Here is a 27,097-nt window from a genome sequence, read left to right on the forward strand (position 1 = left end):
GCTTCTTTCAAGTTAAGAGCAAACAACATCATTAATTTCATTATGACTAAATTTGCAACTTCTTTAAATAGCACAAAACCAATTAGTATTAAAAAATGTAATCTCTATTTAAAAAGTATGACATAAAAGTATGACTTCCCTGTTTGGAAAAAGTAGACAAGAGAACACTTAGCTTAGCTATAATCTGTCTTGTAACAGACAGAGACAGGACTAAATAAAATATGTTGTAATTTTTCAGATGGATTTTATTTCTATAGATACGTGTGTGAAACTGGAAGTTTGACACGTATCAAACTGGTACACACAAGGCACTGAGAAAAAGCTCCAACTTGGGGGTTGTTATTAAAATGTTCTTCATTTATACACTGCTATTTTGTAAAGATGGTTAAGCTACTGACAAAAAAGTACTTATGTATAGCTCCTCGAGAAAATGAAAGCTGTTAAAAATCATTCTCAGTATTTCAGAACTTTACAACAATGAAAAAAAGCCTCAAAACCTCTGATCAATTAATCTGTAATAACAATTATCAAAAGCATTTCCTGCAAAATGCTGGTAGTCAAGAATGTTTCACCTTTGCTCATGGTGCATGCAATTTCATTATGATGTGCCAAGCTCTGTCTGGGTGTGTCTTAAATTGTGGTCAATGTCTAGCTGTGTAACAGATTGGGATCTAAAGGGCTGCACAGAGACCAGTGTGAAATTGTCACAGCAGCGCTCTTCACAAACGGGCATATCTCAGCAGTTGATCATAGAAGACCTGGCAACTTTCACTCTGTCATTTCATGCAACATTATTCAGAGCAATGCAGTGTCATAATTATCATACAACCAGCTATGTTTCAGACTTTATTCACCAACCTAAAACTGGCTCCATAACATGTTAGGTGCAAAAAAGATAAGTGTTTATTTTTGTATGGCTTTAAATCCTCTAAAGATTAACAGGAATTTGGCCACTTAGACCTGCAACATAAATATAAACCCACTCCATGATCGAGCCCTGATAGCATCTGCTGCCACAGCAAACCACAGGTCTTGGTTGTTTGATTATTCAGAAACAATATAGGTAGTGCAACTAAGCAAACAGGTTTTCCACTGGACATTATAGACATCATACACTTGGAAGCGACAGGAAAAAGGTGTTTTAATATCTGTAGCTAGCTAGCCGAGAGAATAAATAAGCCATTCATTCAGAACCACATGATTTGTGTCATATTTAAGTCCTGGTGTTTTGCCAAAGCTGGAAAACACATGACATGGCAACAATACCTCAGAGTGAAAATAAAGTAAAAACAAGGCCAAACAGAGATAGGTTTGGGGATAGATGCAGCTGAAGTCACTCGTTTGCATTCTCTTATCATAAAAATGCCATTATTTTAATGGTCTGGACATAACTTAATTCTTGCTTGGAAAAATGCTTAGCGTGACAATCTGTACTTATTGTGAATTTTCTTTAATCAACATAAACTGACTGACTTTTAAAAGAAAATTTGTCAAGCAGTCACCGACAAACAATGAGCTTTCTGCAAATCTGAGGTTACTAGATTTCAACTTACTAACCAGAAAGTTGCAGCTCTGACTGTAATTGCTCTGGTATAAATGCTCTCCAGTCACCAAAAAATACCAGTAGGAGCAGTCCAGTCACATTGTAGGGAACTGGTCCTGCACCAGCGACTCTTGATGTGACTTACCCAGCCTCCATGCATTTCCATGTCTAAATTTGCTATTCTAATGACTGAGGGATTGCAGGACAGGACTTCTTTGTGTTGCTAAATGCTTATCTTAACAATACCACCATTGCTTCCACAGTGAAGCTATTTATTTTTTCCCACTTCTGCTTTTTCACTTCACTTGCTGAATAGTTTCTTAACAAATCTATTAAATAAAACATAGTCAATGACATGAAGTTTTTTTGGGGTTTTTTGCACGAGCATAAATTGTCATATCATTAGGAACATATTGAATCAAAATGTTTGAAAGGGAAAAGTATCAGTCTTTAACTTCATCTTTCTCATAGAAGTATCATAGTGATGATTAGGACAAATCTGAAATAACAGTATTGTTTTGTTTGCATCTAGGATCAATTCGACAACATGTCTAAACCAGCCTACATTTAATTAACCGTTTTGTATTCAAGCTTCTAGGAGGTTAAAATAAATATTCTTCTATGAAAACATTTTTAGATTTCATAGAATACAAACTGATCATTTTAATTTTAATCCAGTCTCTAAGCATCTCGCAACTAAGTCAATCAGATATTGACCGATTAGAAACTGCTATTTTTTTAACAAGTTCATGCATCATTCATATCCATTACCAGGTCAAACTGAAAACAACATTATAAGATTCTCAAACCTGACAGTCCAGTTGACTTGGGTCGACCGGGGGCCAAAATTGCAACATTTGTCCCTTCAGCAGTTGCGATTCTCTTTCACACCACACTGTCAAACAGACTAAACCATTTAAAAAAACCTATTTACCTCCTTGCCTGTGGTGGCGCTGCACCAAGAACCACCATAAAGGAAACAACACAAAAACCTGAAGAAGATACTGAGAACTTCCCAAAACACCCAGGTATTTCTCCCACTAAAACTAGACTTGAGCATTTGATTTAGTTGCATTTAACCAGAATGCCCTGCGGTATAACCCGCTTCCTGCTTATGAAGCATTCTCCGGTCTGCTGGCATCCACATATGCATTCGAACCAACCACACCAGAGTTCACTTGAACCAAACTGAGACCTATGTTTGTAGCCGGATCAGAGTTCACCTTTTTGGTCCACATCAGCCTGATTGAGCATTCCCATCTCCCCAAACGAACTGAACTTTCTAGGCAAACAAACTAGAATTTGATTAAACCAGACAAAACAGAGTTAGTGTGAATGCACCCTTAGATGCTGAAGTTACATCTGAGAATATTCATTTAGTCAATTTCAGCATAAGTAAGGAAGTTAAAAATAAAAGTTGTATGAAGATTGTGTAAAAGAAGCTTGTCATTCAGTAATCTAATAAATAGTTGACAGGAGTTATCAGTAAGGTGAATGTATCACCGACAAGTCACTCCACTTTATCCTCCTCATGAGCCAAATTAAACTTGTAATGGAACAAGCTGACTTTGGAAATGTTTGAAGTCTTTTCATAATCTCTGCTCAATTGAATGGTCTACAAGGAGAAAGTGTGTTAGTGATGCTTACCACACTAAACATACAAATCACTGCAGTTTGATTTTGGAATCAGTTTATAATGTCAACATTGTAATTATTTTGTCTTTGAAATATTAGAGAAACTGTTTAACTGTGGAGCTGTTTAACAGCGACTGCTCTCTCTCAGATTCAAATATAAAATGAACAACCTATTATGAAAAGCTCATAGCTACAATAAAAAAACATTTAATTGTCTAACAACAAATTAGAGCATTTTCCTCTCAAATACTAAGTTGGATAGCTGTTTTTTTGTGTGGTTTTTTTGCTGTAAAATTGACATTTTTTGTGCATAAAAAATAAAGTTATTAAGGTGTATTACTATGCTATGTTGTATTTTTTTTGTTGAGTTTTAATTATAAATACCTCTATCCCATAACCTGAAAAAATTTACTGGCTGAAATCAGAGTCAACTAAAATCTGTATCAAACTTGAAACTTGCCTTAAAGTTCATGATCAGTACATCTATAAAGTGCAGCTTTTCCGCTTTGAATCTTCTTGTTACAATACGAGAGACTGAGTGTATTCTCCTGCCAGAATAATAATAAAAAAAAAGACATTTTACCACTTGTACAGCTTAATAACAATACATATAGGGAACAAAACTGAAATGATCACAAAGAACCCTCTAATATTTGCTAAGTGTTAAAGTGACATACCATTAAGGTGTTGATGTTACACCTATATTGTGCCAGATAAAAGATGATAAGAGCTATCACTGCCTGTAAGCCTAAATTAAGTGTTTAACAAAAAGGGGAGAATTAGAAGCTGAGTGATAAAGCGTTTACCTCAGCCTCACAGAGAGAGGACCTTCTCGAGGGCCCTTCTAGTTTTGTAGTCATGGCTTCTCTTGGTGCTTCAGCTTTTGATTTCCTCCAATAACAACAGCACTTTCAATTGACCCCAACAACACTCAAAGCCCACAATAAAGGAAGGTAAGGTATCAGACACATCATTTACTTTCTGTAATTAAAATGCAGATCAGAGTCATCTATAATACAAGTTAAAATGAGAGTGCAAACAACACACCGGTTATCACTAGTAACACTTGGTACACATGCATTGTTGTTCCCATCAGCAGTTCAGCATCAGATGCTACCTGAGCTTTTTTACACCAGCAAAAGAAGCCACTTTAGTCAAACCAGAGGTGGTGAAAAAAGAAAAAGAAAAAGAAATATCCTCCCTCACAAGTATTTACTGAAATGACTTTCCACCACTTCTTAAATCTTCCTTTAAAGTTCTCTTTTTGCAATAAACTGGACCCTGCCAAGCATCATGGAATAAAGAGCAGGTTTGGTCCAAGGAGGAGAGCAACCACCACAGAAAAGGAACTGGAAAGAATATGCAGAAAAAGCCCCCTGTGTGCCACCAGTGAGTGGAGCAGTGAGCGATCAGGTGGTTGGTTGGCCTGCTGTAATTAACAACCTCAGCCAAAAGCAGCCAGGCATGACCGACGAATTAACATGCAGCAGCTTTCACACACTATCCCACAGATCCATTCAGTGAGCAAAAACAGTCTGAAAATAGCCTGTCCCGTGGATACTACAGTCTGATTTTTTGATTAAGAAATAACTGGGAACTGGGAACAAAGCTTTCAAACGCAGACACAGCACAACATTTACAGCTTAACAGAAGCTTTAACAGTAACATTAGCAGTAATTAATGGTATTTTACAACAGTGGCAGCTTCTGCTTTATTCATGTTGTCTATAAAAGACATGCTTGTAGAATTTTCCAAGTCAGTCACACAGCAGGTTAAAGAGGTTAGCATGAAACATCTCTACTCACAGGCCGGTAACTGATGTCGATAGGCCTGTCACAATAACAAATTTTGCTGAGCGATTAATTGTCTAAAAAATTATTGCGATAAATGATAATATTGTTTCAAGACCTTTTGACACTGATTTAATGGAAATGACGTAATAATGCATGTAATTTCCTGCCATAGATAGATACACTTTATTTTCAAAAGAAGACATAACACTGGAACCGATAAACTAAATAAACAAAACAACCAAAAGCAAAGATAAAATGCATTCTCAGTCTCCATTAACAAAAAACGTACTTGAATAAAAACTAAGCAACATAAAGCCAAAGTGGAAATAAATGCTGCATACAACCACAAGAGTGCAGATTATGAAGTCTGTATACTATATTGCCCTTCAGTAATCACTAGATTTAAATAGAGAAGATGGGCACATCCGACTACCTAATGCAATAGTTCATATTACACGATTTTTTGTCCCTAATTTCCCCCTTATGACAATCTTAGAACGTTGGCCGATCTAAGATTGTCGCTGGTGATTTCGTAACCGATCATCCTGTAGTGTGTGGTAGATCGTCGTGGCCGCTCCGATCTAAATCAGGGGTTTTCCCCGACTGGGAGTTTAACGCTGAATGTGACAGGTAGCCAATCAGAAAGCGCGGATTCTCTTCTGCGCTTTCTGTAGGGGAAATGACGGAGGGGAATCCCAAACAGCTGACAGGGCGCAACCCGAAGTCCAGCGGACATTGGAGATGATATGTGGAAACAACATTAATATTTGTTCAACATTTCGTGCAAAGAATATAGAAATGACAAGGAGAGGAGTTGGAGCCAAATTGCTACCGCAGTTGATAAACCCGGTAAGTTTTCAGCTGTTCTTCGTTAACGTTACATAAATAGGTTATAATGATTTTCATTCAGTCAGGACTTTACGCTGACTCTAGCCACATGCATCACAGGTAGATTCTAGTAAAGCATTGATTAATGCCTGATTTTAAAATTAGTTAACTGGACTTGTAGCCATTATTTTGTGACCTTGTGGCTGGACACCACAGGGCACGATCGAACCAGTTATTTTGAAAATGGGCTGACAACTCGTGTAGTGTGCGCTGGGCATTACACTGAGGAAATGAGGAAGTGAGGGTCAGTGGAGAGCACCAGAGTTGAGCCTTTTTTAATTCAGTGTCATTAACAGAAAGAAAAAAAAGGCAGGAAGAGACGATAAGCCAATAATTAAAATGAAGTCGATAGGTTTAATTTATCGTGCGATGAATTGATTTATCGTTTATCACGACAGGCCTAGATGTCGACATATACTGGAGTTTTAAAGTTACAGTTTCCAACCTCTAATATTTTAACATTTTAAGTCCTCATATTGAGATGCCAGAGAAAGTGATGGAGTAACCAGAACTACCTGTTACTGAATGAAATATGCAAGTAAAGGTGCATTGCTTTCTTAAATGAGTTGCTGCACACTGCTGGTTTGCTGGCTGAAGTAAAGCTACAGCAATTTTCCCTTCCTTAAGAGAGGGGCAAATTTTAAAAACATGTCTAGTCAATAAAAACAGTGTGGAAAAACTTCAAACCCAAGACACAATCATATAAAATAAAGCCCAAAATTGTCCATGCTACTGGCAGATTTAGATGTGAAATAATGTTTCCCTTTTACCAAGAAGTTTCATCTGACTGGAAATCACAACCATTTTTTGAAGCTGTCCAGCCAGAACCCAGACTTAAAAAGAATAACATTCGGTGGAGAAAATTAGGGTTGCTCAGACACAGAACTCATCAAAATACCAGTGGAAACATGAAAATTGTTGGTCTGCAATTATAGGATTGGTTAGACTACTGTATCACAAAGGTGTTTCCATTGATTTTTGATAAGGCCATAAAAAAATTGACATGCCATTTTTAGAATAAAATATAAATAAACACGTAACTAATACTTTTTATCGACACTGCTTTGAAATTGTTTTAGGAATGGTAAAGCTTGCATCAAGCAATCAAAAATGAGCAGTAAATTGGGTTTGCTTAAGTATAAATACTCTTTTTTTTTAAATCAGTATAATGAGCAGAATTAACTTAAGAAGATAAAACTCCAAGAAATGAAATGACAGCTGTTTTTTCTTTTTTTCTGTCCTTCACCCTTCCTTTCCAAGTCCCTGTCCTCTCCTCTGTAACACCCCATCTCTAATCACCACTTCCTGGCCACACAGGATCCAACATGAACAGGAGGAAATCCTTCCTTAGCTGAAAGCATAGTAAAATCAGCAAGTTTGGGACAAATCAGCATGTACCGTCATCAGCTGGAAAAACACACCAGCTTTATCTTTAGCCGCACATGGAGGGAAAGAAAAACACTCGGGGACAAGCAGCGATCTGTGCAGACCTTCACGTCGTTCGCACTAGTCTTGACATTGACTGTGTTTATGCTCCTGTGTCCCATTAAGTTAACTTTTCCAAAGTTTAATCCAAGTTTCTAAAGCACCATAAAGCAGAAAATGGCTGTCACTGTTGTTCCACTGTACAAGAAATCAATGAAACAGAGGACATGTCCCCATGTAAAGGTCACAATTAACCATGTATACGTCAACAAATGTTCCAACCCCAAACATCTCAAATGCACATTATCCTCCAGCAAATTACTCTTTTTCACCAGGATGTGTCAAATTTTTTTTGTACCGTGAGTATATTAATTGTATTTTAAAAACAAAATTGTATATCCACAACATTAAATGCAGAAGCGAGAATAAAAACTATTAAACAAAGACTAATTTGTCTGTTTGGAGATATTTTAGCAGCCACAAGAACATCTCTGCTAAAAGCTGACTCCAGACTCACTAAACACGCAGAAATTAAAAATATATTATCAACATCTTATGTTATACTCACAATCATACTAATGTACTGTACAATAATTGTAAAACTACAAAATTTAGTGGATGTTTTGTTCTGAAACTTTCATTTGCTTAGTCTATATGAAAATGCAAACGCAATGTTAGGGAAAAACATTTTAATAATTTACAGAGTGAACCGAAAACAAGAATATGCCCAGTAAGAGCGCATTCTTACTGGGCATAATTATTTTTTGGTGTCTGAGTTCACATAAAAACAAGTAGACCGGTCTGAGATGATCAAAAGGAAACAGTAACTCAAATACTCAAACAAGACGTATTATATCATCTCTCAACACACAACATGATGAACTTTTAAAAGGTGAAGGAGAAGCAACAAAAGACCACACCAAGTGCCTCTCCTGTCAGCTAAGCACATGAAACTAGGGCTGATTCATGCATGCTTCCCAAAATTAGACAATAAAAGATAGGAAAAACATTGTCTGCTGTAACTGGTCTCGATTTCAACAGCATTTAGATTTGGTGTAAACAACACAAAAGCATTGACATATCAGTGGTTCAAGCTGGCATTAGTGGTGAAGAAGATCAAACCATCTCTCACATTGATCACAACGGGCAAGAATCATATTCCTGACATCACATTTTTTGCATTCTAGCCATGCGGCCAGACAGAGATTTAAAGTGGATCAGCAAAAGCAAATGAGGTGGATTAGCAGTGATTGCCAACAACTGATGGTGTCATCCAGGACATGTTACTGTGTAATATCGTCTCTGCTGCCTGAATGTTGTGCTGTTAGCATGTCATGGCAGTCATGAGTCATGCAGCAACAGTCTTCAGTCAGAGACCACTTCAGGTTTGTTGCAAGATTGACTGCTACTGGAGATCTTTCCTATCTACAGCATCATGAGACACTCTGGCCATACTTCAACAATGTGAGTTATGACAACATTTAATCTCCTTTTGGGATAAATTAAATAGTTTTGAATTTGAATATAATTTTATATATTAAGGTTTACTGTATTCAACAATGCAGCAGGGTGTACATTGATTTTTTTTTAAACAAAAATACTTTGAACAAGTGTGACAACAGATAAAACCTTGTCTCTTTAAATGATTATATTGTAGGACAAAGAGCACAAAAGCTACTATTATGCATTAAACCTGCACTTCCTTGTTAATATACAGATCGAACCAATGTGATACACGTGTACATTGCGCATTATTTTCAAATATTGATATAGAGTATAGGCAATTCAAACCCCATAGTCTAGAAAATCTTTCTTACATTAAAGGTTTATTTTTAAATGTCTGATTTTATATTCATTCATTAGTTTATTTTAAATTTTTTAAGAGTAACAATGACTCAGGAATAGATAATAAAGACTGGAGGTGCGAATGTATATTGATGCTCGGCAACATCAGCTAGCAATATTGGCTGGCTAGTTAGCAGCCAGGGAGCTAGCTCATATTAGCTAGCTTCCATCCGCATCACATTGAGACTTCTTATTGCTGTTGTTGTTTTTAAGAAAGCCTTATAAAATCTAAAAATGCAAACATTATTAAGAGCGCATTTCAACAGCTCAGTGTGTTTTTTATTTCCACGCCGATAATGCGTGTCTTAGTCGTCAGGTAGCTGTAATTAGTAGCCTCTCAGACAGGCAGACAGCTAACCTGATACCGTGTTTGACGTTAGCTCCTGCAGCTAAGCCTCGACGATGCAGCATCCAGGAACCACAGCCGGTGACTTTTCACTCACCTATCAGCGCCCGCAGGTGCTTCAGTCGGGTCAAAACATCCTTCTTTGGGTCCAGAACTTTCTGTGTAGATTTCTTGACGTCCCCATGCCCCCTTCGAGTGAACATTCCGCTGTAAAATGCAACCGTGGAAGCAGAAATCACCTGTGTTTCACCATACACCAAGGCTCCAGTGTGACTGTCACTTTCCGCACCACCACTCTATGCTTGCTCGGTAAACATTCACCCGACGGCCGCTAGTGAGCCCTGTCCTGCGTGTGTGTGTGTGTGTGTGTGTGTGTTTGTGTGTTTTATTTGGTGGGTGTGTAAATACGGAAGCACAGCCGACAGAAGAGACTGGTTAGGTCATCTGAACATATCCTTTTTTGTTTATTAAGCAGTTCCACCTTGCACTTCCAGTGTATTCAAAATAACCCGAAATTCTGCTTTCTGGTTTAGGAATAAACTACTGGATTATGATACCGCTCGATTCAAGAGCTTTCAGAACGCGAAAGATAAAAGCGTGTTCCAAAATGAATTAAGAATAAATGAAAATCTATAAATATTTAAAAGTATGCAAAGACAATAAGTTCCTCAAGTAGCTTATTTAATAAAGGACTGGCGTTTGTCATAGCTCACAAGCGCCCTCTGGTGTATGCTTTCGCATTTTATCCTCACAGAAATCAACAATATATAATAAATTCAATAGTCCTGTTATAAATTTTTAGGGTTTTGAAATATAAAGAACACGAGACCAAGGTAAATAGATTTTGGACATTTATCATTAAAGTGACATGTATACTTTATTATACAAAATAATTGCTAAAAAAACAAACTAATATCCGTGCTGCCCTAATGACATGCAATGCAAAACTTGCGGTGAATGTCTGACATCACAACAAAACAATACTTTGAATAAGTGTGGCAACAACAGATTAAACCTTGTCTCTTTAAATGATTACCTTAATCATTTAAAGAGACAATGATTAAAGTGGGATATTGGGAGAGAGTAGGCCAAAATCCCATTCTCTCCCAATGAGAGTGGTATTTTGGCCCACTCTCATTTGCAGAAGTTTTTTTCATTTATTTATTTTTAATTCAGCTAAACTCAGGATTATCTAAAGGGTTTTAGATTTGCCATTGCTGTAGGTTTTTTAAAGTTCTCACTTTGGTTGCATGTAGTTCTCCTGTGTTGTTCAGATACAGGTTGCATAAGGTAAAAAAAAAATCAGAATTGGGTCAATTCTGGCTGACGTATGAACGCAGCCTAATCATTTTGTAACCTTTTTCCGGATTGATGGATGTCGCTGCCTAAAATCTTACTGGTTGTTATTGGTGTTCCTTTGTGTTTTATCTGTTTTTAAACTGGATTGTTTTAGTCTGTTTTTATTTTATATTATCTTCTAGTAAGAGTTCAGCACTTTATTCGAAAGGGTTCAAAAATATAGCTGTTATTATTATTATTATTATTATTATTATTATTATTATTATTATTATTATTATTATTATTATTATTATTATTATTATTAATGACTGCTCTACAGTTTTTTTTATTGTTTTAGTCAATTTATTTCTCTTTAGATTGTTCAGTCCTCATATGCTTCTGTGGAAATTATTTATTATATCTGCAGGTCAGGTAATAATTAGGCCTTGGCTGGACTAGTGAATGTGAGCTCAGCTTTATAAAAAATGTAGTTTAATCAGAGTTCATTCATGATTTAAGAAGGGAAGCAATTACTTTTTCACATAGGGGCAGGCTGATTTGAATCGTTTTCTCCCTTAAAAAACAGATTTTTTTATGGTTGTGATTTTCTATCCATCCCTTTTCTTTACACCCTTGTCCCTTAGTGGGGTCGGGAGGTGCTGGTGCCTATCTCCAGCTAACGTTCCGGGCGAGAGGCCGGGTTCACCCTGGACAGGTCGCCAGTCTGTTGCAGGGCAACACAGAGACACATAACCATGCACACACACCCACACCTATGGGCAATTTGGAGAGGCCAATTAACCTGACAGTTTTTGGACTGTGGGAGGAAACCAGAGTACCCGGAGAAAACCCACACATGCACAGGGAGAACATGCAAACTCCATGCAGAAAGACCGGGGCCGGGAATTGAACCCAGAAACTTCTTGCTGCCAGGCAACAGCTCTACCAACTGCACCACTGTGCAGCCCCGTGGTTGTGATTTTATAACGTGTAAATGTGAAGGCAGTTTTGGTCAATTCTTCATATATATTTTACCCCACCTACAATAGACTCCTGTTATGCATACAGGATGATGTCAAAGAGCAAAAAGAAATGGAAACCATCTCACAATTTACATCAGAAAATCATCATTTCTGCTCAGTTCTAAATGAAATAAATTCTTCAATTTACCATAATTTCACTAACAGAAATGATGGTGAATTGCTTTTATGATTATCCATGTTGAACTTAGACATGCTAATTTAGGGCTTGTTTGTTATGTTCTGAAAGTTAGAAAATTGACAGATCAAAGAATACAAAGGAGAGAAAAAAATAAAGCGTAAAACATAACTTAATGTTATTCAGAGAAACGAATGTTGAATAATGGCTTAAAACAATTAGAAAAAAATTAAAAGATTAAGAAAAGAATTCTAGGCTGGATTTAACCAGGACAAAAAAAAATGCATGTAAAGTCGGAATAAAAAAATAACTATAAGAAAAGCTTATTTTGCAACCAAAAGGAGACAGTACACCAAGTTAATTCTATTTGACATTGGCCTAAGTTATTTAGATTGCTGACATAATTGGACAAAGCAAATAACTTTTAATAGGAAGTTTATAAGTGTTGTAGGTTTCTTTATCTTCATAATGTGTCTCAAAATGTTACCAAAACAGGGTCTTAATAAGTTGTTTCAAGACTTCCTCTTGGTTTTTGGAGACACATTTCACTGTTAGAATTACAGCTGTCAGTAGAACCCCAGCTAATATATTTTGGCTTGAGAATAACAGGGAAAACATACTACCAAATGTTTGGTGGTTTGAAGACACAAAACAAATCGTCCTAAATGTTGTCCAGGTGGAATAGTTAAAAAATATGACTAAATTAGATTGGAATCATCCCACTTATAGTAAAATACTTTAATCCTAGCATTATACCTATAATGCAATGAACTGCAACCTTTTGCATGCATTGCAAGTAATTTACATCACTGAGTGAACCCGTTATTACAACATGTAATAAATAAATGGAGTTTACTCATTAAATGAGATGTGATTATATTTTCTTTTATTCCCATTCATTATGAAATCACTCTTTGTGGCACCAAAGCTACAGCTGTTTTTAGTCATGTAATACTTAAGGTTTTGATTAGATAAATATTCTATAAGTCACCTATTTAAATAGCCTCAAGCATAATTAGCTCCACACTACAGACAAGAAACTCTGGACAAAAATGTTTATAATCTGAGATAAGTCTAAAGTTTGGTATTATTACTGGAAAATATTCATCAGCAATTCTGAATTGAAATGTAGTTGCAATCATTTCACTTGTCAGTATTAATTTGCAGAATATGACTGTTGGAGCTCAGGTAAAAAAATAATTTTTTGTTCTTGGTACAAATGACTTTATTTCATGACTAGAATAATCTCTCAGGATTGATTCTAACTATTTCTACAGAACATTTATTTCTGGGTTGCTATGCCTCTGAATATAACCTAATGCAACAAAGCTTCATTTGAAATATATTTAAAACTATGAGTGACACGGGTGTTGGCAGCACTGCCCTGCAACCAAAGGCTTTGGGTTTGAGTCCAATCAAGGCCTTTAGACATAAAGTTCCACAAATTGTTCCTACTACACATTCTGTCCAGGTTTCACCGGCGTACTCCCACAGTTCAAAAGCCTGAATGTTAGGTTAATTGGTCTCTCTAAACCTTGGGAATGAGCATTGTTGTTTCAAAAAAACTTGTCAGAAAATGTGAATATTTCATAAAACTTTTAAAGAAAGGATTTTTAACATAAAAAAATGACCAGTCGATCAGCTCATGCAGATGAAATAGCCCCTCAAATAATCACTGACTGAAAAACTTCAATGTATCTGGTTTAGCAGTGGCTAATCACAAGCAATGCAACACTTTTCAGCCTTGGCCTTGATAAATCTCTGTGTTGAAGCTGTTAAATGTCTTGAAGCTCTGACTTCAGCCACAGTCCATGCTTTGGATTGCGATGATCTGTTTTGGCTTGTCTACATCTTTTCCTTCCACTCAGCTTTCCAGTAACATGCTTGGATACAATAATTTTCCAAGCTGGCATTTTTGGCAATAATCTTGTATGTGTTACATTTGCTGTCAGCAGAAAGTCCCACAAAAGATCAGGTCAGTAGTTTCCCCATCACTTTAGGCCACAGCATGGACATAACATAGCATTTTTGTGTTAAAACACCAAGCTTTTTTATTGCTGTTATTTAAGACTCACATTTTATCTGAAAATAAATTAAGATCAGCTTCACTGAGACATTAACATATTTCACTCTGTGTGTAATGAATTTATGTAATATAGGGATTTCACTTTTTGAGCTGAATTACTAAACTGTATGCATTTTTTGATTGTTTTTGATTTAGTATCACAACATATTCTTAGCTAACTAAAAATGGATAAAGTTTGAGCCTCTATGTTTGTTTCAAATTGACCAAATTTACCAGAAGATGGCGCCTAAACTATTAGTATGCATGCAAAGAAACAGGTCATTTTTAAATTTATTTTGAAGCATTTTTTTCTCCCCCTCCCCCAAGTCTGTGGCTTGCACATCAAGTATTAGCCAGTGAAAGTGGTTCAGAATTAACTAGGACAAACTGTCAGGGAAGCCACACGAAATCTCAAAAGGAAACCAAGATTCCTGCGTTTTATAGGTAGCTGCCCTAAAGTCTCTATCCTCAATAAGCGGGGAAGAAAGTATGCTGCATTCCATCCGCCGCCCCCACATTTTGAGCACAGACAATATTGTGAGAGCATTTATCTCCCTTTTTCAAGATCTCCACAATGGATGCGTTGGATGATAGGAGCGAGAACCAAGGGAAGTGAGAACGGAGGCCGTCGAGGAGGAGGAGAGAGAAGCAAAATCAGCCTTTGCCCTGCAGTTTGGTATGACACTCATTATCTGAAGTGGGCCATTCTGAGGAAGAAGGAGGTTGCCTGTCACAACAGATGTTGATTACACAAAACAGGGTTGTTTGGAAGGATGTGTGAATAAAACACAAGCTCTCTATCTCTCTCTCACACACACACATACACACACGCACACACACACACACACACACACACACACACTTAGGCTGGGTTATTGTTGATGCTTTGTCATCACTCTTAATTGATTGTAATCACCGTTCCTTCTTGGCAAACCTACCCTGTTCTTGAAATGCAAGTTACTGCTCATTATCCAAGATGGCATTGACCGAGAATAATCCATCACTAACAACAGTGGGCCTGGTTGTTTACTTCCCTCTCTAATTCTGCACCTGGAAATAGTTCGTTGTGGCCAAATTTTAAAATAATTTATTGTAATTTTATGGCTTTATTCTGCCTAGTTGTGTATTCGGTTGGGGGTAATTACAGGCCTTTATTTTTTAAGGTGAAACCATTTCTTAAAAAAAAAATAGTAGTGTCTTTGGTTTCTTTGCCAAGTGCCAGGACGAAGCAATGAACGAAGGTTTTGATTACGGCCAAATGGTGGCACTGCAGGCTTACAAATGAAGGCCATCTCTCACCCTGACCAGACCGGACTGATTTCAAGCCAAGGTTTGAAAAGCACTTGTCTGCTCTAAATTGTTCTTATAAAGAGCTTGGAAATACTTGACTTTTCTCCTTATGTGGTTATGGATTTCCTTTTCGGACAATTAAGTGCCATTAAAAGCTAATGTCTCCTGTTAAACTACACTAACTTGACGAGGATGTACATTGAACAAGCTACCAGAAGCGGGGTTTTCTTTTTTTGGCACAAGTTTTGACACTTAAATGGAGAAAATTAGGAAGAAAATTAAAAGCAAAAGTAATATAAATGGGAAATTTCCTGTTTGGCCACCTACAGCTGCTTTAACCATGGAACAATGATGCAATCAGAAAACCAGTGTACAAAATTGAAGCTAACTTAATATGAGGCTCTTTTTAAGGATTTTTAAATTATAGGACCAAATGAAATGACTAAATAAAAAAAGAGTAATAATATATTTTCCGAATATATTTCACATTAGAAGTATTTTTTTTTTTTAGAATTAATTTACAATGTCCTATTAATTTAAGTTATTCCTCCCACCAGGGGTCATCACAGAGCAACCAGGTTTATCTCATAATTAACATGTTCAAAGCACAATCTGGCTAATTGTAATGACTATTTCTTTTATTTTGAAATCATTTTCTGGAGTAATTATCAGTTTCACCTTTTTAACTGTACAGAAACCGACATAATATTAATCATCCTCAGAGGTGCAGTATTTTTTAAAGCACACTGTCATTTTTGGAGCATGTCTACATAAGTGTTACAAGAGTGGTACAAGAAGTAATTCAAACAAACATAAGGCATATTCTGCATATGTGTGGTGGTTCTGGAAGCACTGACTCCAGCCACAGTTTATGCCTTGAGAACCCGCCCCCAAAAAAAAAACTATTCAGTGATTTTTGTTTCACAATCTTATTATTCTTCTTCTACCACACTTTTTTCTTCTTCTTCTTCCAGTTTTAACAAAATGTGGATATAAATTTGGAACTCCCCAAAAATGCTGAATGGGTTTTGGTTTCCTGTTGCTTCTACACTTTTTCTTTTTTTTTTTTAACCAAATTTGTTTGTCTTCCACTCAATTTTCTATTCACATTTTTGGATACAGCACACATTTATAAGCAACTTGTTTTGACATACTCATGTTCAGAGGGTGTGAATGATTGTCTGTTCAATAACTCCCAATGCTCTTGCCCTAGTTTCTTTATGCCACAATGTGGCTATCAGAAAGCTTTACTTAAGGTATCTTTATCATTGGTCTTATGCAATATTCACATTTTCAGGAACTGAATCAATATTCAGAAACTGAATCACTAGATGTAAATCTTAACCATCACAAGAAACAAATTTAAAGCTCAATTTAATAAGTCATAGTAACGTGTATTTTGAGTTTTTCTTCATGAGAATTGATGAGCTTTAGGGATTGATCATGAAGAAGTGGATGGAATTATAAGCATCCTGGGTAGGTGCAGTGTTTGAATGCATGCTGGAGTTTTTTGTAGCACATCTCCATAAAAGGTTAATGAGGGGGCACTCTGAAGTAATTAAAACAAGAGCATTATAAGGCAGCAGTTTCACATAAGGTACTCGTAGCAACATACCCCACACTTAATTAAAGCTCGTTGCTGACAGCATTTGGTATCTTCTCAGGTAATCTGCTGTGAAATTAATAAGGAGGGAGAATTAAATGAATAATGTTGGCAAAGATATTTTTTTCCCTCTGCCTGCAGTATGCATGACAGGGGTCCTCTATCAGGAATGCATGATCCTTATTGCGATGTAAAAATACTTCTTCAGATTCCCTCCGTAATCTGATTCCAATTTAACTTGTGATGTGACACCATAGCGACGAGCCAGGGGGAGGTTTAATTGAAATGCCAGTGCTTTTAATTGGATTCTGTTAAGATGTGAAATTACCTCCTGAATTGCAGTCGTGTACCTTTAAATGCCGACACCGACTGGTTTCCAGCGGTGATCAGTTAAGGAGCTGTAATAATGCTTCTCTTGGCTCAGACAAACACCACATTCTTGAATTTAAAGACAAAATGTTCAATTTGATGAGGCCTTAGATTTCAAAGACATGGAGTGTATCTATCAAAATGGATTCTCATTTCTAATGAGGTAGTGCTTGAGAGACAATTAAAAACTGAACCTGAGGCAAAACCTTAAGTCATGATAGCCTTGATCACAATACAGCATGGTTAGACTCACAGTTCAATAAAAAATACATAAAAAATACATGTGACAACACTTTTAAGGTGTAGACAAATAACGTGTGCTATGGTACAGAATTTGGTCATAGAAGAAAGGTTTCTGACTAAGACTGTAGAAAAAAAGGAGGACAATTTTTTCTTTCTATTTCTCAGTTATTTTATTTTTCTTATTTTTAACATGAAAACAAAATCTCTCAATTATCCATTCTGACCTCAACAGTCTTTTGATTTAAAAATAAAGAAATCTAAAATGAAACTCAAATAACCTCCAAGAATAACAAAGTATTTTAAGATTTCTGTATTCTGGTGATGACATCCAATAGGAAATGATTTTCTGATGTGCTTTTCTTCCTTATTCCTTATTTTTCACCACTATGACAAATAGTGATAGATTCAGAATTAGACGTCTGATGAAGCATGTCATATTTATTTGTGCTAAGGTTAAGATCTCAATATTTACCACAGGACAAAAATTACCAAAGGACATTGCAAATTCACCAGCTTTTAATAAGTGGGACCTTTGAGATGAAAAGAATAAAAACAGAACTACCTACACTACACTCCCACTGTAGAATCTTAGGCCAACAAGATATTCTTATTAGGATCCAATAATTAAAAGAAATTAAATGTGGTTTTTTTGTTTAGATTTTTATTTTAAAACAAACACACAATAACCATAATAAGTCAATTTTATTTCTTTGTAGTCTAAAACAAATAAGAAAATATGAAATCCCTAAGCTTCCCAACTTGTTCTAGTCTTCCCCTCGTGACATCACAACACTGTCCATGTATGGCAAGAACCAGCTCTTTTAACAACTGGCTCACTGGAAATGAAAAAAGTTAGAGTTTAAAAGCTATGTTAAAAATGATCATATTTGTGTTTATTTGATATATTTTGCAAAAAATGTAATCCTCTGAGTAGGAGGCAACATTTATTGTATACACCTCACTTGTGCTGATCAAGGTGTCCCTTAACAACAAAACAAATGGATGAGGAAAAAAAAGAAAAAAGAAAGAGACATATATTAAAAAAAAAAACCTGGATAGCCTGAGTTTTTATATGGACAGGTATTTTTAACAGACTGCAAATAAGTCTTATGTCAATAACTTGCTCTCGTGCAATATATGAATAGTAACTGAAGATTTCTCTTTACTGGTTATTTTATGTTTTCTTATTTAATATATTAAAAATTATTATTTAGAGTTGCCTTTCTAGAGTTATTAAAATGTAGTCTTTATCTGTGTTTTTTTTTTTATCTAAAAAGAAAAAACAAAACAAATTTAATCTCCTACTAATCCATTTTGGCTACAAGATAGAAAAATGGCTCACAATACAATGTAATGTTTTGTATTTTAAAAGAAATCTGGGGAAACCTCCCCAGCCCCCCACTTATTTTCTTGTTTTCCATTACTGACTTCTAATGACAAAATCCAATCACCAAAGCACCTGACATGTACACCCACAAATGTCCATCAGCAGATATCCATTTACGAGCATGAACCCAGTTATCACAGCCTGGCTGAAGGTGCTCGCCTGAGATCGCCACACATTCAGGTAACGTGTGGGCAGCAAACAGCAGAGCTTCCTTCACCTCCTTGAGGGTTGTGCTCTTCCAACCTCCCACACCGGGGGATTTGAGAATTTTTCTTCCCATTCTTCAAGTCGTGTCACTCTGCTGTGGCTTGTGTTGCGCCACCTCCTCCACCTACATCTCCGACCCCTTCTGACAAGCTTGGAGTTCATCCCTTTCACTGATTAGTTTGCTAGCAAACTGAACGCCCGCTTCTGCGGCCCCGAGTCACCCAAGCTGGCTGTACCTGTGTGTGGTTGGATCAGCAGGTGCCTGGCACGTTGTCCGGTGTGATAGTGAAACCATTATTTATTCACAGCAGTTATCCGCGTGCTCAACACTGAGTTTCTCAAGGGATTTTTGTTTTTTTTTTGTTAATAATAAAAAAAACCCCCAAAAGATTATAGCTTGTTCTATATGATGTGGGGTTTTCAAAATGCTCTGTGGGTTCCTAGATATTCTGTGTGAGTGAGTAGCCTGAAAATGCGAGGTCATTAGTAAGTTCTCCTTTCTGTTTTAGTACTCTGTGCACGTATGTGTGTGGTTTGTGTGATTTCACATGTATTTGTTTGTTTACTGTGTCACCGTCGGCCCAAGCTAGAGCCACAGGAGTGTGAAATAACAAGCACAAGAGGGATTTCATGCCTTTGCAGAGCCTGAAAAGATATGTTTTGGTCAGACAACTCAGTCCATTTCCATCCTCAACAAACTTTGTTTAGTCCCAGCGAGGTGCATTGCCACCTATTTCCTAAAAAACTTGCCAACAATTAAACTGCATCATTACAAATATGGGTTCCCATGGGTGCAGTGTCCTTTGCTTATGCTGCAAACGGCGCCCTGACCAGTCTTTATCGCTGTTATTAATGGCACAAGGTGCATTGGAAGGAAAAGACAAACAGCCCAGTTTGTTTTATCTTGCATAGGCGCTGACAGAAAATCAATGCTCAGTTTCCCATGAGCACCTAATTAGTAGGACACTTGTGCACCGTTGAAACGCTTGGAACCATCTCTTTTTGTCCGACAAGTCGATCGGGGGAAATGCAAGAGAGACACCTTCTGAGCTGATAAAGTGTCAGAGAGGTGAGGAGTAAACACATAAGTGACTCTTAGGTCTAGCATGTCTCACATCCACTACATGCTTTTGGCAGACTTGATTTGAACTTTATCATCCATGTGATGGAAGCATTTCAAATGGAGGACGTCAACGAGGCCTCTCATCTTACAATCTCTCTAGAGCTTTTTAGTGCATATTCCGGTGCTAAAAGTGAATCAGAATATAATTGAACACATATTTTATTTCACTAATTTGATTTATAAGTACGGCTACTGTGACAGATTGTTTTAATGGCTGCCTTTAACTCTTTTGGTGTCTCGTGTTGTTGACAAACTCTAAAGAACCCAAAAGGTCAAACTAACTTATGCTTGGGGCTTAAGTCAAAGGTTTGGCCAACCAGGTATAGTTTTATATACAGTCATTACTTTAGGTATTGACACTCTTGGCAGTGTGGGCTAGAAAATGAAATCAGCATGAAGCTTCTCAACAGAGCTCAGAAACTCTAAGAGATCCGGATGGCAAGCCTTCTCAATTCATCAACGACTTTGAAAACTTCAGCCTGAGCCTCAAATAACTTGAATTATGTGCCTCTCCACTCGTCCTCCATTCTCTGGTACCTTGATTAACCCCAAGAAACAGTAAAGGCCTGAAGAGGACTTTGGACCAGTGAGCAATAGTGCTGTTCCTTACTCTCTTGGGCTCACATAAAATTTAAGAGACAAGATTCAGACCCAAATATAATGGTGACCAGATTGAGTGACAGTGGGTCAGGAGGCAAAGACTAGTCCTGTAATCGCTGCGTTGCTCTGCCCATCTCCGTTGCTGTGTCCTAGGAGACTCTTCACCCCCCTTGCCTACTGGTGGTGGTCAGATGGCACCAACTGTCTGCCTCAGAGCAGCTGTGTGTGAAGTGTAGATAACTGCTGTCAGTGTATGAATGGGTGAATGTAGTGCAAAGCACCTTGAAGTCCTCTGACTAAAGCATTATAAAAATACAGGCAATTTATGATTTTCCAGGAGCCTCCTCAACTTATTTACAGATTTATGCATACATCTTGTTAGGTCACAGCTGCATATAAATCCTGCACGAGTCTGATCTCAGCATTTGATTTCAATACAAATGGAGTTGTTTTCAGACATAATTTCACAAGGTTTACAGTCTGTTATGGTTTTCTATTCATATCACAAACTTGCTCTTATTTTCATATACTTCTTGTTCTTTTCATTTTATTTTAGCTTGACTGTAAAGGATTTTGCTGTGGCTGCTTTTAAAATGTTCCGTATAAATAAATGTGACATTTCATGTTGTCCCTGATCCAGTTGCAGTGCAGGTCTTTTATACGTCTGTGTGTTTACTCTTGAAACACTAACTTATTCCTTTGTGCTTTTTTTTTGTACTGCAGATTTTTCTTCCACTCAACTTTCCATTGCAATGCTTTAATATATTGTAATCTGTGAGCAGCCTGCTTCTGACCTTAACTTGGGTGCAGGCCACAAAAAGGTGTCAATGACTGTCTCTGGTGGTTCCCGGTTCAAGAGTGATTTAATACAACGAATGAGATTGCAGTCCATGTCCTGTGGACTGCAATCTCATTGCTGCCACAACAGTGTTGTGGCTGTTGAAGCACTAACTCCAACCTCATCCAGGTGTTAAGAATCAAATCATTGCATGAGCTGGGCTATCCTTTGCAATCTTCTCACAGCTGTCAATACATGCTGCTTGTGCGCCTAATTTAATCACAGTTTTTTCTTCCTTTCAATTTTCTTCTGATGTCCTCAAATACAGCATTCTTTAAACAGCTAGGTTTTTTTCATGATCCCTATTACAGATGGTGAAAGTGACAGCCTGCTGTATAACTGTCCAGTTAGCAGCCTTTACAATGACTTTATCAAACATGTTAATTTCCTTCATCAATGAATTATGGTTTTACATTGGCTCTAAGCCATAATCATCGAAATGAGCAGAAATAGCGAAAACATGTCACTGTGTGTGGGTAATTAATCCATATTGTTAATTTCAATTAGAGGTGATTTAATGAAATAAATTAACTTTTCACTGGTATTGTAATTTACTGAGATGGACTTCTGTGACGAATAATTGATTGTAATAGTGGGATTTGCAAATTCTGTCTCAGGGCCATGTTTCATTGAGCTTCTTTTAACACTGGACCAGGAAACAAGTGGCTAAGGTAGATTTTTTATATTTTTTTTATACTTGAGTGCTATGCAGAAGGCAGTTTTCTGAACAGCTCTGACTCAATTGGTCTCTCACTGGAATTTCTAAACATTCAATAAAAAAGGAAAGAGCAGGGGGGGAAAAATCTCAAATGTCCAATCTTATTCTCTAACCCGTTAGAGTGACACTTGCGAATTTCCACTATGGACAAGGTGGCAGTACAAACGCAGATAGATGAAGGGGAATAAAAGGGCCTTCTCATGACAAACTTTCTGGAAATGTCAGCCTTTCATGCTGTTGAGAAGACCTATTTCATATCTATTACAGCAGGCATTCTGTGTCCGATATTTCAGATTTCAGTCCTCCCCGCTCAGCAAATCCTCTGCCAATCTTCCACCCTTAAGAATCTCTGCCAGCCCCGACGCATTACCCCCCCTCTCCCATCCCGCCCCCTCCCCTCTTTTGATGTGACAGAACAAACCGCGACCTATTAGGATTAAGGCTTTGAAAAGATCTTTGAAGCCGCTCAAGGTTCCTTTAAACTGGGGAATGACAATATGAGCTGTGTGGCAGCAGATGCTGAATGGAGTGATTGCTAGTCCTCAGCGAGGTCTGCTGTCACATCACACACACACACACACGCACACACACACGCAGACAGACACACGCAAACACCTCGCTGTGCATACTCTTTACTCAGATGGCTCCAGTTGTCTTTTACAGGACAAATGCACAATTTTTTCTCATTTTTGCTGCCATTTTGTGTTGTCTGTCAGGGCCATGTCTGGCTTAGGGCCACTGCTACATTTGAACCGCTGCCCAGGATGAAAACAAACCTAATCATACCTTACCTTTTTTTTTTTTTTTTAACCCCCCTTTGATGATTCGTTTCCCGTTTAGGATGCAGTCATCAGCAACCAAAACCGAAATGTGAAGGACGGGGTTTTGACTGGCAGGAATGCAAGCTCCTGGATGTAGAAATGAATGCAGCAAGTCGTAACCCACTTGTGTATTCTTAAAATAAATAAATAAATAAATAAATAAATAAATAAATAAATAAATAAATAAATAAATAAACAAAGGCATGCTTTTGGAGATGTTTATTTAGCTGCAAATTAAGGGAGTTCAAGGTGGTTCTGTATTTATTGGAAAAGGCTCTCAAAAGCACAGAGGAATTTCATTTCATCTGTTTTCTTTTCTTCTTTTTTTTCTTTTTGAAGATGCCTCAGCACCAACAGCTCATCTGATGATGTTGGAATGATGGAATGCTGCAATGACACAAAGGAGAGCAAATTAAGTAAAAGTGACACTTTGAATGCTGCCTGTACTCTTAACTTCAGTCACACAGACACGGCAGAGTGGAAACACCATTGCTATGCATCTCCCACAGTCGAGAGAAAGAATTTAGCTTTCTTTTTATCTAATCACTCCTCTGAATATCCCTTATCAGAACTGCCTCGCCCCCCCTGAGCTAGCCGAGGACTGACGGGATGTGAAATATTCAAACTGGTTTATTCCTGGAGAGATTTATCGAGACAAATTTCACAGCCGATCTTATTTAGATATTCATTATGTGTGTTTTTTTTTTTTTTTTCAGGAGGTTAAATGTAGCCCCGGTGTGAGATGTCACAGAGAGACAGTTGCCATAGATAACAGTGGTCTGTGGTTAAAATGAAGCCATGGGACACAGAGAGCAAAGTCTTCTCAGTACACAGAAAGAGAGGCAAGTTCTCATGGAGCTGCCACCATAGAGCACATATTGATCTGCCAGTGCATCTTATCTTTGTGACTCCAGATTAAAATGCTCAACATTGACTCCCCCCCGCCCCCTCTCTCTCTCTCTTCCTCTCACTCTGCCAAGCTGAAGGCCTTTCTGTGTCCCTGAGTGGAGGAGCTGTAATCTCCCCATGAAGCAGTGGAAGTATTAGAAAGAGTTTAGATGCTGGCAGTTGTTTTCTCTCTTCAGAGTGTGCAGTTGACATTTTTTATTTATTTTTTTATCCCTCCCTTTTCTATCACGCTTTGCATTGAGGCTTCCGTAACTGTATGTATTCCTCTTCTGGGAATGACTGGGAATCGGAACCTCCTGGGTCTTCTTTAATGTCGTGGCCAAAAAAGGCATAAAAGAGTTTAAGCTTTTTCCAAAAAAAGGAGGGAAGCCTGGGCAGACAGACGGATGAGTCCCAGGCTCCAGGGCTTTGACTTTGGCCAAACAAACTTTTGTATTCAAATTTTCTTTTAGTTTTTATTTAGCACCATGGAGTAAGGAGGATGCAGACCAAAGCCCCCTACCCATCCGAGGTCTCATCAAATGGTGCATTGAGAAAAGGGGGCCGCACCTGTTTGCAGAGCCTGGAGGAGCGCGACCAGGATGATATTGAGCAGGGCTTTGTGGGTATCAGAGTCAAAACAAAGCTGACAGCCAGGCCTTATTCATTTTTGATGTTCATTGATGAGGAAACTGGTGGGCCTCAACAGGGCATTGTTTCCCCTAAGTGGTGCCCATTGATAAGCCAGAAAGCTACACTTGTTTTTAGTCTCTGACGGGTGGAGTTCAATTTAAAAGGCTTAATGGTGCATTTAACCAGTCCTAAACACTGCGCTTTTTGTGTCCTCCCCGCACCATTGGCTCGACGATGCTTTCCCGCTTCCCACACCTCGCGTTGTTAACGCTAATCATTGCTCAAATCTCCAAAATCTCCTGGTCTCTATGTATTGTCAGTTCATTTTTATTTAGTTTACTTTAGTTTAATTTATTTACCTTGCACCACTTCACAGCAAATAGCAAATATAGATCACTTTGCAGTCAAACCGGTCAAACTCCTTCCCAGTTAAATAGAAAAACACCAATTCTTAACGATGCAACTCAGTTATGTTGACAGATTAGATTCAATGACACACAATGACTCCGATGACACTTAGTCAAAGTAAAACCTCCAAGAAAAACCTGTTCTGACTACCTGTCATACCCGTAAATCCAGCATACTTTATGGTAATGCGCATGCGCACATCGATGTTACGTCACATACTGCTTAATCAGCAGATTTCTTACAAATCCGTCATACCTGTAGAAGTTTCATTTGTGTGTTTTTTTTCTCAGAAGTTTACAGTAAATGTTATTTAATTAAGCTGCTATGTTAATCAAACATATTAACAGAAATGACATTTGCTGTTTCCAATATTGTTACCATACTGTAAACAAGACACTAGTCCCGTTGAGCGTCACTATTACTACAAATACTGTTTGACTACAAATTTGGTCTCCCGCGGGACATTTTGTTCCTATAGATAATCTACCTTTTTAATATTTTAATACCTCTTTAGAAAACTGCACGGAACATGTCCTAAAAAAAGTACATGAATAAAGCTGGATGCTGACCGAAGCTGTGTTAGGAAACAAGAGGAACAAACTGCGTGAAAATAACTAGATTTTTCTTATTTTATTTTATTTTTATTTACCATAAAAGTCTGAGAAATAAAACACACAAAATGAAACTTCTGCAGGTATGACGGCTTTATAAGAAACGTAACATCGATGTGCGCATGCGCATTACCACAAGGTTTGCTGGATTTATGAGGTCAAAAACAAAGACCCTAGTTGTAAATAGGCAGTCCAATATGGCTGCCCCGCAGAGAAAAGGTTTTAGATGTTAACCATTAATTAGTTTGATACAATAAGTACAACAAGAGGCACTTATAATGATGTGCAATCTATATTTGTGAACATGCTCACAGACAGGAAAGTGGGTTATCAGAGAGGGGAGAAAGCCTGCGGCTAGGGTCAATGGGGTGGAACTCAAACCCATGACAGTCGAGGCCTCTTTACATGGGTCATGCGCTCTACCCAAGTTGGCCTTGAAGCAGTCTAAAGCAGTACTCTATCAAATATCTATTCAGTAAAACCAATAAATAATAAATAGAAGATAACATTTGGCAGGGCCCTATGCTACTGCCCTGTACTTTAATGAATTTCTTGCTAAAGTCCAACCCATGACTACAGCAAAGCAAGATCCAGAAATGAGTCTGCTTTCTGGAACCATTATCAGCCTCTCCACTCATTGTTAAAAAACAAAACAAAAAAAAAACCTGGATAGCCTTCACAAAGTGCATTTCTCATGCTATTGTTCAGCTAATCATATCCTCTCCAACAATTTCAGGATGTGACAAGATAAGATAGGGGAATATTAATGCCATATCGCCTTATCTCAAATTATGAAAATGCGCAGATGAGGGGAGGCCATCAAGGGAGGAAATAGGAATCAATTTGTAGCTTTTCCATTTTGTATATCATCTTGAAAAGAAAACAGTAATTTTTCCACGTTATCTACTTCAGATCCTATTAGAATCAGGTTAATTTAGTGGCAGTGATTTCAAAACGTTATCATGTCAGCCTATCAGCTGAAGTCTTTGAGTGCTCTCTGTTTGTAAGGCGTGACTATTCAGATTTCATATCACTTCTGAAACAGGATCTGACTGATGCATGATCCTGGATATCACCTGCAGAATGGTGGAATGTGTGAAGACTGCATGAATCAAATTCAGTTTCTGTGAGCTTACTGTGTGGTTCACCTTTAAATAAAGTGAAAGCAAGTGAGTCCTTGCTGCTCTTGTTAGAAAAAATATTGCTTACCATTTAGATCTTGCCTTGCACTTACTCTCCTAATTCTCTTTCTTTGCAGTCTACAATGTTGCAAAAGCATTTATGCCCCTTCAGGGTTTCTAAACGTTCTCGCCTTGCAGCCACAAACTTCAATGAATTTAGCTAGAATTCTACGTGATCAACCAAAACAAAGTTTTGTAGAA

The 27,097-nt window shown here is 37.6% G+C and overlaps 1 protein-coding gene across 8 annotated transcripts in view; it reads right to left on the reverse strand.

Annotated features, from left to right (window-relative positions):
* The window catches only part of ralgapa2 (Ral GTPase activating protein catalytic subunit alpha 2), a 108,336-nt gene extending 98,344 nt beyond the window's left edge, over window positions 1–9,992 (reverse strand). For 4 of the 8 annotated variants that reach the window (XM_008399571.3, XM_008399568.3, XM_008399570.3 and 1 more), the window contains exon 1: window positions 9,573–9,990. In XM_008399571.3, the coding sequence (XP_008397793.2) occupies window positions 9,573–9,678 (106 nt within the window). In that variant the 5' untranslated portion in view covers window positions 9,679–9,990. Of the gene's footprint in view, window positions 1–9,572 lie in introns of all 8 variants that reach the window. The other 4 variants (XM_081603511.1, XM_081603510.1, XM_008399572.3 and 1 more) reach the window with 3 other exon arrangements.
* Window positions 9,993–27,097: the final 17,105 nt, after the last annotated feature.

Source organism: Poecilia reticulata, chromosome 22, assembly GCF_904066995.2.
Source record: "Poecilia reticulata chromosome 22, P_reticulata-male-v2, whole genome shotgun sequence".
Lineage (NCBI taxonomy): Eukaryota > Metazoa > Chordata > Actinopteri > Cyprinodontiformes > Poeciliidae > Poecilia > Poecilia reticulata.